The sequence below is a fragment of the Hemitrygon akajei genome, chromosome 2 (assembly GCF_048418815.1).
Source record: "Hemitrygon akajei chromosome 2, sHemAka1.3, whole genome shotgun sequence".
Taxonomy (NCBI): domain Eukaryota; kingdom Metazoa; phylum Chordata; class Chondrichthyes; order Myliobatiformes; family Dasyatidae; genus Hemitrygon; species Hemitrygon akajei.
In genome coordinates, this window is record NC_133125.1 from 211,944,598 (window position 1) to 211,965,545 (window position 20,948).

The 20,948-nt window shown below is 44.2% G+C and overlaps 1 protein-coding gene across 2 annotated transcripts in view; it reads right to left on the bottom strand.

Moving 5' to 3' along the window:
• Positions 1 to 20,948, bottom strand: part of LOC140720575 (butyrophilin subfamily 3 member A3-like) — a 68,285-nt gene that overhangs the window by 13,118 nt on the left and 34,219 nt on the right. For both annotated transcript variants that reach the window (XM_073035413.1, XM_073035419.1), the window contains 3 exons: positions 20,070 to 20,348; positions 9,850 to 9,969; positions 6,467 to 6,499 (listed from right to left, as the gene is read on the bottom strand). In XM_073035413.1, the coding sequence (XP_072891514.1) occupies positions 6,467 to 6,499; positions 9,850 to 9,969; positions 20,070 to 20,348 (432 nt within the window). The remainder of the gene's footprint in view (positions 1 to 6,466; positions 6,500 to 9,849; positions 9,970 to 20,069; positions 20,349 to 20,948) is intronic.

A 20,948-nucleotide genomic window follows, 5' to 3' on the forward strand; every position in this document is an offset into this window, starting at 1 on the left:
GAAGGAGGTGTGCCAGAGCTGAGGGGTGAGTATGGGAGGTGAGGGGTGGAGTGTCGAGATGAGGGGGAGTGGGGGAGTTGAGGGGTGAGTGTGGAGTGAGGGAGGAATGTCGTAGTTGGTGGTGAGTGTGGGAGATGAGGGGGAGTGTGGGATGTGAGGGGGAGTGTTGGAGGTGAGGGGGAGTGTGGGATGTGAGGGGTGAGTGTGGGATGTTAGGGGGTGTGGGAGATGAGGGGGAGTAGGGGAGGGAGGGAAAGTGGAGGTGAGGGAGAGTGTGGAATGTGAGGGGGAGTGTTGGAGGTGAGGGAGAGTGTGGGATGTGAGGGGTGAGTGTGGGATGTTAGGGGGTGTGGGAGATGAGGGGGAGTAGGGGAGGGAGGGAAAGTGGAGGTGAGGGAGAGTGTAGAATGTGAGGGGGATTGCTGGAGGAGAAGCGGGTGTGCCAGAGGTGAGGGAGGAGTATGAGAGGTGAGGGGTGCAGTGTTGAGGTGAGGGTGAGTGGGGGAGTTAAGGGGTGAGTGTGGGAGGTAAGGGAGGAGTGTGGTAGTTGAGGGTGAGTGTGGGAGGTGAGGGAGAGTGGGGGTTGTGAGCGGGAGCTTGGGAGGTGAGGTGGAGTGTGGCAGGTGAGGGAGGGGTGTAGGAGGTGAGAGGTGTATGGGAGGTGAGGGGTGAGTGTGGCAGGTGAACTGTGAATGGGGGAGGTGACAGGGAGTGTGGGATGTGAGGGGGAGTAGGGGAGAGAGGGAAAGGGGAGGTGAGGGTGAGTGTGGGAGGTGAGGGGTGAGTGTGGGAGATGAGGGAGGGGTGTGGGAGATGAGGGAGGGGTGGGGAGATGAGGGTGAGTGTGGGAGGTGAGGAAGGGAGTGTGGGAGTTGAAGGGGAGAGGGGTAAGTGAGGGTCGAGTTGGGGAGGTGAGGGTGGAGTATCGGAGGTGAGGAGGAGTATGGGAGGTGAGGCGCAGAGTGGGAGGTAAGGGGGTGTGGTGTAGTTGAGGGGGGAGTGTGTGAGGTGAGGAGGGATTGTGGGATGTGAGGGGGAGTGGGGGATGTGAGGGGGAGTGGGGAAGGAAAGGGGAGTGTGGGAGGTGAGCGGGGAGTGGCGGAGTTGAGGTAGGAGTGCGGGGTGGGATGTGAGGGGGAGTGGGGGATGTGAGGGGGAGGCGTAGGTGAGGGGGAGTTGCGGACGTGAGGGTGGAGTGTGGGATTGGAAGTGGGGGAGGTGAGGGGTGAGTGGGGGAAGTGAGGGAGTGTGGGAGGTGTGGTGGGAGCATGGGAGGTGAGGCGGAGGGGGGAGGTGAGGCGGTCAGGGGGTGTGGAATAGTTGAGAGGGGAGTGTGTGTGGTGAGGTGAGAGTGGGGGATGTGAGGGGGAGTGGGGGATGTGAGGTGGAGTGGGGGAGCTGAGTTGGGGAGGTGAGGTGTGAGTGGAGAGATGAGGGGAGAGTAGTGAGATATAACAATTACAGCACGGAAACAGGCCATCTCAGCCCTTCTAGTCCGTGCTGAACTCTTACTCTCACCTAGTCCCACTGACCCTCAATCAGCCCATAACCCTCCATTCCTTTCCTGTCCATATTCCTATCCAATTTTACTTTAAATGACAATACCGAACCTGCCTCTACCACTTCTACTGGAAGCTCATTCCACAAGGCTACCACTCTCTGAGTAAAGAAATTCCCCCTCGTGTTACCCTTAAACTTTTGTCCCCTAACTCTCAAATCATGCCCTCTTGTTTGAATCTCCCCTACTCTCAATGGAAAAAGCCTATCCATGTCAACTCTATCTATCCCGCTCATAATTTTAAATACCTCTATCAAGTCCCCCCTCAACCTTCTATGCTCCAAAGAATAAAGACCTAACTTGTTCAACCTTTCCCTGTAACTTAGGTGCTGAAACCCAGGTAACATTCTAGTAAATCTTCTCTGTACTCTCTCTATTTTGTTGATATCTTTCATATAATTTCGTGACCAGAACTGTACACAATACTCCAAATCCGGCCTTACCAATGCCTTGTACAATTTTAACATTACATCCCAACTCCTCTACTCAATGCTCTGATTTATAAAGGCCAGCATACCAAAAGCTTTCTTCACCACCCTATCCACATGGGATTCCACCTTCAGGGAAATATGCACCATTATTCCAAGATCACTCTGTTCTACTGCATTCTTCAATGCCCTACCATTTACCATGTATGTCCTATTTGGATTATTCCTACCAAAATGTAGCACCTCACACTTATCAGCATTAAACTCCATCTGCCATCGTTCAGCCCACTCTTCTAACTGGCCTAAATCTCTCTGCAAGCTTTGAAAACTTATTTCATTATCCACAACGCACCTACCTTAGTATCAACTGCATACTTACTAATCCAATTTACCACCCCATCATCCAGATCATTAATGTATATGACAAACAACATTGGACCCAATACAGATCCCTGAGGCACACCACTAGTCACCGGCCTCCAACCTGACAAACAGTTATCCACCACTACTCTCTGGCATCTCCCATCCAGCCACTGTTGAATCCATTTTACTACTTCAATATTAATATCTAATGACTGAACGTTCCTAACTAACCTTCCGTGTGGAACCTTGTCAAAGGCCTTACTGAAGTCCATGTAGACAACTTCCACTGCTTTACCCTCGTCAACTTTCCTCGTAACCTCTTCAAAAAATTCAATGATTTGTCAAACATGACCTTCCCCGCACAAATCCATGCTGACTGTTCCTAATCAGACCCTGTCTATCCAGATAATTATATATACCATCTCTAAGAATACTTTCCATTAATTTACCCACCACTGACGTCAAACTGACAGGCCTATAATTGCTAGTTTTACTCTTGGAACCCTCTTTAAACAATGGAACCGCATGAGCAAAATGCCAATCCTCCAGCGTCATCCCCGTTTCTAATGACATTTGAAATATTTCTGTCAGAGCCCCTATTATTTCTCCACCAACTTCCCTCAAGGTCATAGGGAATGTCCTGTCAGGAACTGGAGATTTATCCACTTTTATATTCCTTAAAAGTGCCAGTACTTCCTCCTCTTTAATTGTTATAGTTTCCATAACTTCCCTACTTGTTTCCCTTACCTTACACAATTCAATATCCTTCTCCTCAGTGAATACCGAAGAAAAGAAACTGTTTAAAATCTCCCCCCATCTCTTTCAGCTCCACACATAGCTGTCCACTCTGATTCTCTAAGGGACCAATTTTATCCCTCACTATCCTTTTGCTATTAATATAACTGTAGAAACCCTTCGGATTGATTTTCACTTTACTTGCCAAAGTGACCTCGTATCTTCTTTTAGCTTTTCTAATTACTTTCTTAAGATTCTTTTTACATTCTTTATATTCCTCGAGCACCTCATTTACTCCATGCTGCCTATATTTATTGTAGATCTCTCTCTTTTTCCGAACCAAGTTTCCAACATCCCTTGAAAACCATGGCGCTCTCAAACTTTTAACCTTTCCTTTCAACCTAACAGGAACATAAAGATTCTGTACCCTCAAAATTTCACCTTTAAATGACCTCCATTTCTCCATTACATCCTTCCCATAAAACAAATTGTCCCAATTATTTATGGTTTTATATTGCAATATTTCTTCACTATTCTTGGTGGTGCGGCTGTAACGAAACCCAATTTCCCTCGGGATCGATAAAGTATGTCTGTCTGTAAGTCCTTTCGCATCTCCTCAAAGTTAGCCTTTCTCCAATCAAAAATCTCAACCTTGGGTCCAGTCCTATCCTTCTCCATAATTATATTGAAACTAATGGTATAGTGATCACTGGACCTGAAGTGCTCCCCAACACATGTCTATCACCTGACCTATCTCATTCCTTAACAGGAGATCCAACACTGCCCCTTCTCTATTCGGTACCTCTATGTATTGCTGCTAAAAGCTATCCTGCACACATTTTACAAACTCCAAACCATCCAGCCCTTTTACAGTATGGGCTTCCCAGTCTATGTGTGGAAAATTAAAATCTCCCACAATCACAACCTTGTGCTTACTACAAATATCTGCTATCTCCTTACAAATTTGCTCCTCCAATTCTCGCTCCCCATTAGGTGGTCCATAATACACCCCTATAAGTGTTATTACACCTTTCCCATTCCTCAATTCCACCCAAATAGTCTCCCGAGACAAGCCCTCTAATCTATCCTGCCAAAGCACCATTGTAATGTTTTCTCGGACAAGCAATGCAACACCTCCCCCTCTTGTCCCTCTGATTCTGTCACACCTGAAGCAACGAAATCCAGGAATATTTAGTTGCCAATCACACCCCTCCTGCAACCATGTTGCTACAACATCATATTTCCAGGTATCAATCCGTGCTCTAATCTCATCCACCTTTCTTACAATGCTCCTAGCATTAAAATAGATGCATTTAAGAAACCCTCTTACCTCTTCCTCTCTGTTTATCCCTAACAATGTGATCAACTTTATAATCTCTTTCTTCCTTCTCCCCTACATCTTCAGTCTGAGCGCTCCCCTTCTCTATCACCTGCCTATCCTCCCTCACACACTGTCTGCTAGCTTTCTCTATTTGTGAACTAACCTCCTCTCCCCTAGTTTCTTCAAATTGATTCCTACCCCCCAACCATTCTAGTTTAAAGTCTCCCCAGTAGCCTTAGCAAATCTATAATGATTTGATGAGGGGGAAGTGGGGGAGGTGAGAGGTGTGTGGTAGTTGAGGGTGAGTGTGGGATGTGAGGGGGAGTGTGGGAGTTGAAGGTGAGTGTGGGAGGTGAGGGGGAGTGGGGGCAGTGAGGGGGGAGTGTGGGACATGAGGGGGAGAGCGTTGGAGGCGAGAGTGAGTGTGGAGGTGAGGGTGAGTGTGGGATGTGAGGGGGTGTGTGGGAGGTGAGGGGATGGGTGGGAGGTGAGTGCGGACTGTGGGAGGTGAGGGAAGAGTGCAGGAGGTGAGGGGGAGGGGGAGTTGAGGGAAAGTGTGGGGGAGGTGAGGTGGAGTTGGGGGATGTGAGACTCAAAATTAAGATGTGTGTTTCTGAAAGAGGTCTGGGTTAAAGTCAAAGGACAAATGTGATTTAATTATGTCTGGGTTAAAGTCAGAGGACAAATGTGATTTAATTATGTCCAGGGACAAATGTGATTTGATTATGTCTGGGTTAAAGTCTGTAAACAAATGTGATTTAATTATGAATGCAGAAGCCCTGACAAGATTAACTGTTTGTGGAATCATTGAAGTCCTGAGATATGGACTATTGTTTTACAGAAATGTGTAAAAAAACAACTCCAAATATGGAATGGGAAAACACTGTGTACCTCCCGAGTCAGGGAGGGGAGGGGTAAGGAAGAAGGAAAAACCTGCTGCCCTGTAAGGTTCAGGGTTCCCTTCTCTGAAGGCACCCAGCTCTGCAGAACTGTTAATAAACTTTGTTTCCTTGAATTTGTCTTGAAGCCATTATTCGGGAGCGTGGCGTGAGTGTGGGAGGTGAGGGGGAGTGGGGGCAGTGAGGGGGGAGTGTGGGACATGAGGGGGAGAGCGTTGGAGGCGAGAGTGAGTGTGGAGGTGAGGGTGAGTGTGGGATGTGAGGGGGTGTGTGGGAGGTGAGGGGATGGGTGGGAGGTGAGTGCAGACTGTGGGAGGTGAGGGAAGAGTGCAGGAGGTGAGGGGGAGGGGGAGTTGAGTGGAGTAGGGGAGGTGAGGGAAAGTGTGGGGGAGGTGAGGCGAAGTTGGGGGAGGTGAGGGTGTGTGTGGGAGGTGAGGGTGTGAGAGGTATTATTCGGACCTTCGGGACTGTCGGACTGCAGAACACGGGTGCAGACATGGGGTGAGTGTGGGCTGGGATCAGCAACATCTGACCCTGTGATATTCCAGCCTGTGTCAGAGTGGTGATTGATCTTTGGTGCAGAAATACAAACCCAGTTCTGGGAATTTAACACCATGTTCTCGAGGTTGAGGTGAAACACCCAAAGCACAATGGCTTGGAAAATTCCACCCAGAGCATTTCATTCACACGTCGAGGATTAGTTCACACATCAAACAATGGGTGGAGGAAATCAGTGAGCAGCATCTCTGGGGTGGGGGGCGGGCTGGTGGTGAAGTGAAATTTTGACAATTTTTGTCAAAATCCTGCATCAGTCTTTATGGAGGCTTTAAACCGAAAACATCGTCTTAATGCAGTTTTACCCCAAATATGAAAGACCTTTGCTCATCAACCATCCCTCCCCCCCCCGACAGATTATGTTTAACCCAATGTTCCCAGAGAAGATTGTTCACTCCAAATCTGAAGTCTCTTGTATTTGATCAAGATTATTTTAAGGAGCCTTGGTTGCAAAATACAGGGAATTAGTTTATTATTCTTAATATACAAATCTCTAAACAGAGCAATGTCATGAAAGAAATAATTCATCCTCACAGAAGAAAATGTTTTTATTAAATAAAATGGCTATTTCTTGTAGTTTCTGAATATTTCAATATTGAACTCTTACCAGATTCTACAATGGATTTCTGAAGTTCCAGCTCTGAAAAGACAGACCAGTGGTATATTAGAACAACAACAAATTTTCAGGACAATGATTTCGCTTCAGATGCTGGAGATCTGAAAGAATGGGGAACACTCAGAGGGTCAGGCAGCTGTGGAGACGATAAATGACAACACAAAAACCATTCCCAACAGTTGCTGTAGGAAAACATGAACACAGTGATCATGGTTTGAAGTGGTTACACTCAGTGTTGAATTTGAAATACTGTGAGCTACCAGCTGTATATGGTGCTCACAGTGTGACCTCTTCTACATTTGTGAGACCCGATGTAGATTGGGGGACTGTCTTGTCAGCACCATCACTCCACCTGCATCAAGCAGGATTTCCCAGTGGCCAACCATTTTAATGCCGATCCCCATTCCCATTCCGACATATTGAGCCTCCTCTCCTGGCACAATGAGGCCACTCTTGTGTTGGAGAAGCAACACCTGATATTAGTTTCCAACCTAATGGCATGAATATCAATTTCTCCCCCACCCAACTTCTCTCTGTTTCCACTTCCCATTCTGACTCCCTCCTTACCCCCTCTCTCCTAACCTGCCTATCACCTCCCTCTGATGCTCTCCCTCCACTATTTTTCTATTCCCCATTCTGACTCCCCTCTGACCCCTTCTAGATAGATACTTTATTGTAGTCAAAGGATATTATAGACATTAGAATTAAAAATGTTACTTCAAACAGTCTAACAGGAGGGGTCATCACTTCCCCTCTAGAGGTTGACTCATTATCGAGCCTAATGGCTGAGGGTAAGAATGACCTCATACAGCAATTTTTGGACCAGCGCAGTTGTCTTAGTTTATTACTAAAAGTGATCCTCTGTTCAGTCTAGGTGACATGCAGAGGGTGAGAAACATTGCCCATATTTTCCGTCGGGTCCTTTGTGCACAGTTTGACTCCTTTTACAGAGCCAGCCTGTCTAATCAGTTTATTGAGCCTGTTGGCATCACCAGTGTTGACGCCATTGTCATTGTCCCAGCACACCACTGCATTGAAGATTGTCCTGGTGACAACAGACTGGTAGAACATGAGACAGAGAGGCCTGCAGACTCCAAAGGACCTCAGTCTCCTCAGAAAGTAGAGGCAACTCTGGCCCTTTTTGTACACAGCTTCAGTGTTGGTGCTCCACTCAAGTCTGTCATCCAGGTGCACCCCCAGGTACTTGTAGGTCCTCACCACGTCCACGTTCTCACCATCAATAGTAACAGGGAGCAGTGTGGGATCAGTCTTCCTAAAGTCCATCACCATCTCCTTTGCCTTCCTGATGTTGAGCTGAACGTGATTCAGCTTGCACCATTTGACAAAGTCCAAGACCAGAAGGCAGATGAGCAGATTAGGCCATTCAGCCCATCGAGCCTGCTCCACCATCCAGGATTGCTGATCTCGGATCCCACTCAACCCCATGAACCTGCCACTCCCCATATCCTTTGGTGCCCTGACCGATCAGGAAACGTTCAACTTTTGCCTGAAATAAACTCACTGACTTGGCCTCCACCACAGTCTGTGGCTGAGCATTCCACAGATCCACTACTCTCTGGCAAAAATAATTCCTCCTTATCTCTGTTCTGAAAGGTCACCCCTCCATTTTGAGGCTGTGCCCTCTAGTTCTGGATATCTCCACCACAGGAAACCAACCCCTGAGGAATACCACAAGTCAGTGGCAGCCGACCAGAAAAGGCCCCTTTTATTCCCACTCACTGCCTCCTGCCTTCCACCAATTCCTCTCCATGCCAGTATCTTTCCTGTGAGAGCCATAGGATTTTATTTGCTAAGCAGCCTCATGTGTGGCACCTTATCAAATGCCTTCTGAAAATCCAAGTAAATCACATCCACTGCCTCTCCTTTGTCCACCCTGCTTGTTACTTCCTCGAGGAACTCCAACAGATTGGTCAGGCAAGATTTCCCATTACAGAAATCATGCTGACTTTGACTTATTTTATCATTAGTCTCCAAGTACCCCAAAACCTCATCCTTAATGATAGACTCCAACAGTTTAGCAACCACTGAGGTTAGGCTAACTGGCCTATAATTTCCTTTCTTTTGCCTTCCTCCCTTCTTAAAGAGTGGAGTGATATTTGCGTATTCCAGTCCTCAGACCCATGACAAACGTCCTCCACCAGGGCCCTGTATTCATCCTCCCAGCCTCCCTTTATACACTATTGCTAAGTCATCAGATAATTTTCTACAGATGACGTGACTCAGTGTTGTATCTAAAGTCTGAGGTATACAGGGTAAACAGGAAGGGAGACAATACAGTTGCCTATGAGTCCCCAGTGCTGCTTCTAGCCATGTCTGACACACAGCTGTGGAGCCACACAAACTGTGGTCTGCCAGTCAGGTAGTCCATTATCCAGGATACAATGGAAGTGCCAACCTGCATTGAATGGAGCTTTCCCTCAGCAATGAGGGCTGTATGGTATCCCTACAGTGCTTCTCTCCTAACATGCCTATCACCTCCCTCTGATGCTTTCCCTCTTCTCTTGTTCCATTCCCCATTCTGACTTCCCTCTTACTGCTTCTCCTCCACTGCCTATCAGCTCCCTCCTTCTTCTCTCTCTCCCCTGATCCATTCTCCTCTCCAATAAAGATTCCTTCTGCTTCAGCACTTTACTTTTCAGTCTATCATCTCCCATCTTCACAATTCAATTCTCTCCCTCATCCACCACTCTTTTCCCTCACCTGCCTTCACCTACCAGCCTCTGGATTGTACTCCGTCCCCTCCACCCATGTTCTTGTGGGCTTCTTCACCCTTCCTTTCCAATCAAGGGTCTTGGTCTGAGACGTTGACTGTTTATTTCTTTCCACAGATGCTGAGTTCCACCAGCATTTTTTGTGCTTTATACTTTAAAGATGAAGTTCTGTTCTTCTGCCCCTGGTCAGTCTCTTTAGACCATTGTAGGGCACTGTGAGTGAGAGCTCACAGGGATAGGATGCGTAGTGAAAATGCATATTCTAAAATTTTGTTTCAGCTATTAAACAGTTATCACATAAACTGTGCCCAGTCTCACCACTGTAGAGAAGCCTAAACATCGTGAACCAGGTTACCGGAAGCAGGTGAATCAGTGACCAGTTGAACCTCCGGGCACGTCATCATGCAGACACAGGAGATGCAACATCGGGCAGTTTCCTTCCTTACTTCCCATCTCTATGGCTACAAATATTATTTCCAGAGACAACATTCACTGCTGGAATGTCAGACCTTGCTGGGAAATGTGGATTTTACATGATTTCTCCAGAAAATGGTCTGGTTTTTCATCGAAATTTCAGAGGGAAACTGGGAGATGTTCCAGTGGATTTCCAGGCCAGTACTTCACAATATTGCAGAAACGTACCTTTTATGCGTCTGTTTTGTTTCACATTCCAATAAATCACAGTAGAGTTAGCAGCAATTGTAACACAAATGGTGATGACCAGTGGCAGGACCCAGTCAGGAAGAGCAGGGAAGAGATCGTCTGTAGAATAAAGATCAGTGAATGAGACAATGGAAAAATCTGCAATGCACCCCAGCGGGATTAGTTCAGTAAAATTCTATGAGGTGGAAAGTCCACAACTGCCCAAGCAGCCTCCTCCGGTCAAGTCAATAGGTGTTTACTGGAAGAACCAGAAATGGCTGCAATGGACTGTTATAATGGAGGCTCTGAGACTTCATCACTCTCACTGATGTTTAATTGTAGAGATATACAGCACAGAAACAGGTCCATCAGCCCAACTGGTCCATGATGACCACCAGGCCCCATCCAAACTAGCCCCTTTTGCCAGTGTTTAGCCCAGATCCTTCTAAACCTTCCTTGTCCATGTGCCCGACAGATTGTCTATGCAAAGTTTCAATGTTCCATGCACAAGTCCATGTAAGCACCAGCTCAAAAAACACACACACTTGCAGCAACATCACAGGCTATATAACATCACAGAGGTAGCACTCACAATGAAAACATAAATTATACATAATTTTTACAAGAAAGAACACAATCAGATTGAAAAACAAAATAAACAAAGTCTGTTGTAGTGCAAAGTGATCAAGGTTGTCACAGTGTTGTACTGAGGTAGTGATTAGAGTTTTGTGAGTTAGTTCATGAACTGAACAGTTTCTATTCCTGAACCTGGTTGTGTGGGGACTTCAGGCTTCTGTAGCTTCTGCCTAATGGTCACTGCAAGGAGATGTCATGGCTGAATGGTGAAACTCTTTAATAATGGAATTGCCTTCCTGAGGCAGCACCTGCTGTAGATACTACCAATGGTGGGGAGGGATTTTCCCCTGATGTACTGGGCTGAGTCCACTTCTCTCTGCAGCTTCTTACATTCCCGTGCATTCGGATTGCCAGACCAGATCATGATACGACCAGCCAGAATACTGAGTATTGTTACAATTGTTATTATTGTACTTGTCTCAACCACCTCCCCTGGCAGCTTATTCCACATAGCAACTTCAGTGGAAAAAAGGTTGCTGCTCATGTTCCTGCTAAATCTTTCCCCCCCCCCCCTCACCTTAAAACTATGCCTCTACAGCAGCAGATAGGGGAGAGTTTGTGGAGGCAAATGCTGGAAAGACCTCGGACAAAGTTAGGAATGGTGTGACCTGTGTTCAGAGCTGCATATATGTCAATGCAGGAAGTATGGTAGGAAAGGCGGATAATAGTGCTGAAGGTCAGGTAGCTGCATTCCACAAGGGCAATATTACAATAGTCATGGGGGACTTCAGTATGCAGGTAGATTGGGAAAATCAGGCTGGTGCTGGATTCCTGCAGGGGGAATTTCTAGAATGCCTACGAGGTAGCTTTTCAGAACAGCTTGTTGAGCTCAAAAGAGCATCAGATATTTCAGATTGGGTGTTGTGCAATGAACCGGAATTGATTAGAGAGCTTAATGTAAAAGAACCCTTGGGGGGTGATCACTGAAATTTGAGAAGGAAAAACTCAAGTCAGATGTATCAGTATTTCAGTGGAGTAAAGGGAATTACAGAGGCATGAGAGAGGAGTTGGCCAGAATTGATTGGAAAAGAACACTGGCAGGGATGACAGCAGTCAGCAAAGCCTGGAATTTCCGGAAGCAATTCAGAGGCACGGGATATATACATCCCAAAGAGGAAGAGGTTTTCTAAAGGAACGATGACACAACCATGGCTAACATGAGAAGTCAAAGCCAAAGAGAGAGCATATAATAAAGCAAAAGTTAGTGGGAAATTAAAGGATGAGAAGCTTTTAAAAACCAACAGAAGGCAACTAAATAAGTCACTAGGGAAAGATGGATTACAAAAGCAAGCGATCCAATAATATTAAAGTGGATATCAAAAGTTTCTTCATATATATAAAGTGTAAAAGAGAGGTAAGAATGAACATCGGACCACTCAAAAATGATGCCAGAGAGATAGTAATGGGGGACAACAAAACGGCGGAGGAACTGAAGAAGTATTTTGCATCAGTCTTCACTGTTGAAGACACTAGCAGTATGGTGGAAGTTCTAGGTGTCAGGGGTCATGATGTTGGTGAAGTTACCATAACAGGAGGGAAAGTTCATGGGAACCTGAAAGGACTGAAGGTAGATAAGTCACTGGACCAGATAGTGTACACCCTGGAGATCTGAAAGAGGTGGCTGAAGAGATCATGGAGGCATTAATAATATTTCAAGAATCACCAGATTCTACAATGGATACAAAAGACTAGAAAATTGCAAATGTTACTCCACCCTTAAGAAGGGAGGGAGGCAGAAGAAAGGAAACTATAGGCCAGTTAGTCTGACTGCAGTGGTTGGGAAGATGTTGGTTGATTTTTAAGGATGAGGTCTCAGGGTACTTTGAGGCAAATAATATAATAGGCCGTAATCAGCATGGTTTTCTCAAGGGAAAATCTTTCCTGAGGAATCTGTTGGAATTCTTTGAATAAACAACAAGCTGTAAAGACAAAGGAGAATCGGTTGGTGTTGTGTCCTTGGATTTTCAGAAGGCCTTTGACAAGGTGCCACACATGAGGCTGCTTAACAAGCTACGAGCCCAGGAAAGATTCTAATATGGATAAGGGAGTGGCTAATTGGCAGGAGGCAAAGAGTGGGAATAAAGGGGAGCTTTTCTGGTTATCTGCTGGTGACTAGTGGTGTTCCATAGAGGTCTGCATTGGGACTGATTCTTTTTACGTTATATGTCAATGATTTGATGATGGAATTGATGGCTCTGTTGCAAAGTTTGCAGATGATATGCATCTGTATTTACTCAAGAGATAGATGCAGAGTCTTTAGAATTAAGGCAAAGCAGCATCAACTTCATGGACCATGTGCAGATTACAGAGGGGGAGGTGTTTGCTACCCTGACGCAAATCAGGGTGGATAAATTCCTGACAGGGTGTTCCCTCAGACCCTACAAGAGGTGTGCAGAAATTGCTGGGGTTGCAGCAGAGAAATTTAAACCATCCTTTGCAAAAGGAGCGGTACCAGAGGACTGGAGAAAAGCTAAAGTTGTTCTGCCGTTTAAAACAGGCTCTGAACATAAACAAGGAAATTATAGAACAGTGAGTCTGACATTAGTTGTGGGAAAGTTATTGGAAGATATTGTAAAGGACCGGATATATAAGTACAGTGCCTTTAAAAAGTATTCACACCCCCCCAGAAGATTTTATATTTTATTGTTTTAAAGTATTGAATCAGAGTTGATTTAATTTGACATTGTTGACACTGATCAACAGGAAAAGTCTTTTCTGTGTCAACTTGAAAGTAGATCACTACAAAATGTTCAAAGTTAGTTACAAATATAAAACACAGAATAATTGATTGCGTAAGTATTCATCCCGTTTCATATGACACACCAAATCATCACTGGTGCAGCAGATTAACTTTAGAAGTTACATACAGTCGGCCTTCTTTATCTGTGAGGGATTGGTTCCGGGACCCCTCGCAGATACCAAAAATCGCAGATGCTCAAGTCCCTTATTCAACCTGTCTTAATGAGGTGGACCTTAGGACCCAGCGGAACCCCAGACGTTATTTAACTTGTCTCAGTGCGGTGGACATTAGGACCCGGCGATGGGCTCTGAATCTGCAGTGTTTCTGTTCACGAAAATAATCACGATCACGATTGAAAATAAACTGGAAATAATAAAGTGATCGGAAAGAGGTGAAACACCATCGGTCATTGGAAAAGCGTTAGGCTACGTCAGTCAACGATCGGAACAATTTTAAAGTATAAAGTGAGAAAGGCTCTGCCCTGATGAAAGCTACAATTATTACTGAGCAACGCAGTGGTTTAATTATTGGGTTTTGGGGTTTTGGGTTTTTGATCCTCCACATCAACCCGGCACGGTGGAGTGTGCACCCGGGAGTGATCTGTTACTGGATCAAACTCGGGAACTTCTGTTCCCGAGCCGGCGCTGAAACATACATTCTTAAGCGTTTTATATGCATAGAAAGGTAAAATATATACTATATACTAAGACAAACGTTTGACTAACTGACACTAAATAATACCGGATGTACCTGTTCTGATTTACTTAGTAAGAGAACTTCTGATTTTTTTCGATCCCGATCCACGATAACTCACGCACATCCTCCCATATACTTTAAATAATCTCTAGACTACTTATAATACCTAATACAATGTAAATGCTACGTAAAATAGCTGTTATACTGCATTGTTTAGGGAATAATGACAAGAAAAAAAGTCTGTACATGCTGGAACAACAAGTGCTGGAAGAGCACTTCCGGGTTTTCTCGATTCGCAGTTGGTTGAATTCGCAGATGCGGAATTCACAGATAAGGAGGGCCGACTGTAATTAGTTAAATGGAAATTTGTTTTTGAAGACCTATGTGCTGTCGAGGTGTTTCGATGGACTGCAGTTAAAAATACACCTGTATCTGGGACCAACTGCTGGTGTTAGTATCCTGGCAAAAACTACACCATGAAGACAAAAGAACACTCCAAGCAACTCTGCTAAAAGGTTATTGAAAAGCTCAAGTCAGGAGATGGATACAAGAAAATTTCCAAGTCACTTAATAACCCTTGGAGTACAGTTAAGTCAATAATCATGAAATGGAAAGAATATGGCACAGCTGTAAATCTGCCGTCCTCGATGTTGCAAAAACAAAGGAGCTGGTTTTGGTCTACAGGAGGAATGGAATCAGGCTAGCTCCTATTGACATCAGTGGATCTGGGATCGCGGGGGCAAACAGCTTTAAGTTCCTCGGCATACACATCACCGAGGATCTCACGTGATCTGTACATTCCGGCTGTGTAGTGAAAAAAGCACAACAGCGCATCTTTTTACCTCAGACGGTTGAAGAAGTTTGGTCTGGGCCCCCAAATCCTAAGAATTTTCTATAGAGGCACAACTGAGAACATCCTGACTGGCTGCATCACTGCCTGGTATGGGAACTGTACTTCCCACAATCACAGGACTCTACAGAGAGTGGTGCGGACAGCCCAGCACATCTGTAGATGTGAACTTCCCACTATTCAGGATATTTACAAAGACAGATGTGTAAAAAGAGTCTGAAGGATCTTTGGGGACCTGAATCACCCCAACACAAGCTGTTCCAGCTGCTGCCATCCAGGAAACAGTACCGGTGCATAAAAGCCAGGACCAACAGTCTCCAGGACAGCCTCTTCCACCTGGCTATCAGACTGCTTAGTTCATGCTGATACAACTGTATTTCTATGTTATATTGACTGTCCTGTTGTACATACTATTTATTATAAATTGCTGTAAATTGCACATTGCACATTCAGTCAGAGATGTAACGTAAAGATTTTTAGACCTCATGTATATGAAGGATGAAAGTAATAAAGTCAATTAAATTCAATTCAGTTCAAAAACTCAATGACCGTGCAAGAAGAGGACTCGTGAGGGACTCCACCAAGACACCTATGACAACTCTGGAGGAGTTACAAGCTTCAGTGGCTGAGATGGGAGAGACTACCCATACAACAACTGTTGCCCGGGTGCCTCACCAGTCGTAGCTTTATGGGACAGTGGCAAATTGAAAGCCACTGTTCAAAAAAACTCACATGAAATCTCGTCTAGAGTTTGCCAGAAGGCATGTGAGGGACCTGAAGTCAGGTGGAAGAAGGTTCCATGGTCTGATGAAACCAAAATTGGGCTTTTTGGCCATCAGACTAAACACACCATCCCGACCGTGAAGCATGGTGGTGGCTGCATCATGCTGTGGGGATGCATCACTGCAGCAGGCCCTGGAAGGCTTGTGAAGGTTGAGGGTAAAATGAATGCAGCAAAATGCACGGAAATCCTGGAGGAAAATCTGATGCAGTCTGCAAGAGAACTGTGACTTGGGAGATTTGTTTTTCACTAAGACAATGACCCCAAGCATGAAGCCAAAGCTACTCAAGAATAGCTTAAAAATGTTAATGGCCAAGTCAGAGTCTAGACCGCAATTGGGAATTTGTGGCTGGACTTGAAAATGGCTGTTCACTGATAATCAGCATGCATTCTGACAGAGCTTGAGGAGTTTTGAAGGGGGAGAATAATTGTGCAATCAATTGTTTTGTAATAATTGAAATAAATTTAGATCAATTTGTTGAAATTTGTCTTCACTTTACATGATTGATTTTGTTGTCGATCAGTGTCAAAAAAAAGCAAAATTAAATCCACTGTGATTCAATGTCGTAAAACAATAAAACATGAAAACTTCGGGGGGGGGGGAATTCTTTTTACAGACTCCGTGTTTGGATAGACATAGACTGATGAAGGATAGAATGGCTTCATGCGTGGTCAGGCATGTCTAACCAATCTTATTGAGTTGTTCAAGAAAAATTGATGAAGGCAAGGCAGTTGATGTTGTCCATGCGGACTTTAGTAAGGCATTTGACAAGGGCCCACATGAGAGGCTAGTCAGGAAGGTTCAGTCGCTCGGATTTCAGGATGAGGTAGTAAATTGGATTAGACATTGGCTTTATGGGAGAAGCCAGAGAGTGATAGCAGAGAGTTGTCTCTCTGACTGGAGGCCTGTGACTAGTGGTGTGCCACCGGATCAGTGCTGGGTCCTTTGCTGTTTGCAATCTACAGTATATCAATGATCTAGATGATAATGTGATTAATTGGATCAGCAGATTTGCGGATAACACCTAGATTGGGAGTGTAGTAGACTGTAAGGAAGGCTTATCATGACTTGCAGGGGGAGTTGATCATCTGGGAAAATCGGCTGAAAAATGGCGGAGGGAATTTATTGCAGAGAAGTACGTTTGGCGCTACAGTAGGAACAACCGGGGTAGGTCTTACACAGTGAATGGAAGGGCACTGAGGAGTGTGGCAGAACAAAGGGATCTGGGAATACAGACACATAATTTGTTGAAAGTTGAGTCACAGGTAGATAGAGCCATGAAGAAAGCTTCTGCAACATTGGCCTTCATGAATCAATGTATTGAGTACAGGAGATGAGATGTTACGTTGAAGATGTTTAAGGTGTTGGTGAGGCTTAATTTGGAATATTGTGTGCAACTTTGGACCCCTACTTGCAGGAAAGATGTAAACATGGTTGAAAGAGTACAGAGAAAATTCACAAGAATCTGGAGGACTTGAATTACAAGGAAAGATGGAATAGGTGGGGACTGCATACTTCAGAACATAGAAGATTGAGATGAGATTTGACAGAGGTGTACAAAATTATGAGGCTATAGATAAAGTAACTGCAGGTGGGCTTTTTCCAGAGTTGGGTGGGACTACAACCAAATGTCATGGGTTCAGGGTGAAAGGTGAGAAGTTAAAGGAGAACATGAGGGGAAACTTCTTCATTCAGAGGGTCGTGAGATTTTGGAATGAGCTGCCAACACAAGTGGTGCATGGGATAACAATTTCAATGTTTAAGAAAAGTTTGGATAGGTACATGGATGGTAGGGATACTGTCCCAGTGCAAGTTGATGGGAGCAGGCAATTTAAATATTTTTAACTTGCACTAGATGGGCCAAAGGACCTGCTTCTGTGCTGTACTTCTCAATGAGTCTATAATGTAGAGCAGCAAATTTGTAGACAGTTTGCAGACTGTTGCAAGAAACAAATGGTTGTGATAGTGGGTGACTTTAACTTTCCACATATTGACTGGGACTCCCATACTGTAAAACAGCTGGATGGGAAAAAGTTTGTCAGATGTGCTCAAGAAAGTTTCATTAATCACTACGTGGAAGTCCAGAAGAGAGAGTGTGTGACACTTGATCTACTATTAGGGAATGAGACAGGGCAGGTGACAGAAGTTTCTGTTGGAACATTTTGCATCTAGTGATCATAATGCCATTAGTCTCAAAGTAATTATGGAAAAGGACAGGTCTGATCCAAATAGAAGAAAGGCCAATTTTGATGGTATCAAACAGGTTCTGGCAAGTGTGGATGATGACAGAGTGTTTCTTGGAATGGTGTACTTGTTAAGTGAGAGGCTTTCAAAAGGGAAGCTTTGAGAGTACAGAGATTGTCTGTTCCTGTCAGAATAAGAGGCAGGGATAATAGGTTTAGGGAGCATTATTTTTAAGATATTGTGGTCCTAATGAAGAAAAAGGAGGTACATCACAGGTATAGGCAGGCAGGAACAAATGAGGTACTCGAGGAGTGAAAGAAATGCAAGAAAATCAGGAAGGCTGAAAGAAGACATGTGGAAGAACAGAGTGGTATCCACGCATGGAGCTGACAGAAATGTAAGAGATCTTAAATGGATTTTTGCATCAGTATTTACTCGAGAGAGAGAGAGAGAGACAGGAGCTATTGATGTGAGGCTGTGCAGTAGTGAGTTAATGGACCTGATAAAGATTACGGAGGAGGAGGTGTGTGCTCTCTTGAGGCAAATTAAGGTGGATAAATCACAGGATCTGACAAGATGTTCTCTCAGACCCTGTGGGAGGCTAATGCAGAAATTACAGGGGTGCCAGCAGAGATATTTTAAACATCTTTAGCCATGGGTGAGGTGCCAGAGGATTGGAGGATAACTAATGTTGTTTTGCTGTTTAAGAATAAATCAGGAAATTATCAGCATATGAGCCTGACGTCAGTACTGGGAAGTTTTTGGGAAGAGTTCTAAGGGGCCAGATATAAAAGTATTTGAATAGACAGTGACTGATCAGGATAGCTAATACAGCTTTGTGTGTGATAAATTTGTCTAACCTATCTTACAGAGATTTTGAGGAAGTTACAAAGAAAGTTGATGAAGGCAAGGCAGTGGATGATGTCTACATACACTACAGCAAGGCCTTTGAAAAGGTAGTGCATTGTAGTTTGGTGAAGAAGGTTCAGTCGCTTGGCTTTCAAGATTGCAAGAGACTTTGATTTCTTGTTTGAAGCCAGAGAGCAGTGTAGATGGCTGCCTAGATGACTAGAGACCTGTTACTAGTGGTCTGCCACAGGGCTCGATACTGGGTACATTATTGTTTGTCATCCATATCAACAAACTGGATGATAATGTGGTAAAATACATCATCAAATTTAGAGATGGCATCAGGATTGGGGGTTACTGAACAGTTATGAAGATGATCAGAGTTTACAGCAGATCTGGAAGACCTGGAAAAATGGGATGAAAAATGGCAGATGCAGTTTAATACAGACAAGTGTGTGGTGTTGCACTTCAGTAGAACCAACCAGGGTTGGTCTTACACGGTGAGTGGTAGGGCACTGAGGAGTGTAGTAGAACAGAGGGATCTGGGAATACAGTCCATAATTCTTTGAAAGTGGTGTTTCAAAAAATGAAAAAAAAAATTTGAAAAGAAAAGGGTCATAATAAAAACTTTTTGGGATATTGGCCTTCATACATCAATGTATTTAGTACAAGAGTGGGAAGTTTGGTAGAAATTGACTAAGATGTTTGTGCAGCCTAAGTTGAAGTATTGTGTCCGGTTTCGATCACCTACCTACGGGAAAGATGTAAATCAGATTGAAAGAGTGCAGAGAAAATTTACAAGGAATTTACCGAAACCTGAGCCCCTGTTATGGGGCGAGATTGAATTGCTTTGAGCTTTATTCACTGGAATGTAGATGATTAAGGGGAGATTCCACAGAGGTATACAAAATTATGAGGGGTTTTCCCACACTGATCATTTAGCCAGGAATTCCACTCTGATTGTATTAGCCTGGACCAACTTATACAAGTTTTCAGTAGTAATCTGGATGATTATTTTTATAGATTTTCTTTAAATCGGACCATAGCTGCAACATCAACAGAACTTTCATCTTGGGCATAGCAATGTCAATAGTTCACAGGTAGGTCAATGAAGCAGATGCTAATGCTTTGGGAAATGTTTTGTAATGCCAACATTTTTGGAAATGTTCCAAGTTGTATCCACTCAGATGGAATTTATGTTTCACCTGAGTATCAAAGGATTGAAAATACCTGTGTTGATGTCCAACCCAAATGGAGAAGTTGTGGAATCAACTGGCCTTTAATGGTGTGCCAGGTTTAAAAGATATACAAACAGCAAAATTGCACAAATAGTTAACTTTGTTTAAATACAAGGGACAGTCTTCAACAGGCATAAGATTTTGGCAAAGACATTATGGAGGCAAAGTATTCTTTGGTAGTTAGGTTTTCAGTAGAAATTAGATCACCTTTCTCCTTCAATGATCAAACATCATAATTTACAAACCTGATATTGTAATAATTGCCGTATGTTCTATTTTCAAATGTTGGCTCCTGATAATGCACTTCAGTTTGCCTGACGATTGCCTCGTTACTCCAACACTGCTCTCAACATTTACAAGACCCGAGTCTCTGTGGTACTTTGTCTCAGCCTCTGTTAATGCATTTCCATCCCCACCGATCCACTGGATCTCTGGCTCAGGATACCATCCACTGGATTTACACACAAGCTGGATTCCCACTCCATGGTATCCCTTCATCTGAATCCGAGGTTCACTCCCTGAACCTGTAGTTAATGACAGATGAAGAAATAATAGTCGTCAGGAAAAATTCAACATGAATTCATAACACATGTATTAAAGCTGCTTGCAATCATGTTTATCGACTTCTAGCCTTTCCTAGTTCATCAACTTGAGACGTTCACTGTTTCTCTCTCCATAGATGCTACCTGATGAAACACATTAAATATTTGGAAGCTGAATTCAGACCGGATGTTTCAGGAATATAAAGAACGTCAGAAAGAACACAAGCAAAGAATAAGGAGGGTAAAAAGTGGACATGAAATGCCATTGGCAATTATGTATAATGAAAATACAAAGGCATTTTTTACATACGTTAAAAGCAAAAGGGTAACAAAAGTTGTTCACTGAGGATTAGATAATGGAAGATAGTGAAATCACTCTGTGAAATCCTACTGTGCCAGGACATTTTGAAATAAAGAAGATGGTGGTTTTGAGTCTTTCAAAGAGAAGTAAAGTGGATAAATGGCCAGGGCCTGTGGGATCTATCGTCACAATAGGTCAACGGCAGATGCAATCTCAATGGCTCTTCACACGGCCTTAGACCACCTGGACAATACAAACACCTATGTCACGATGCTGTTTAT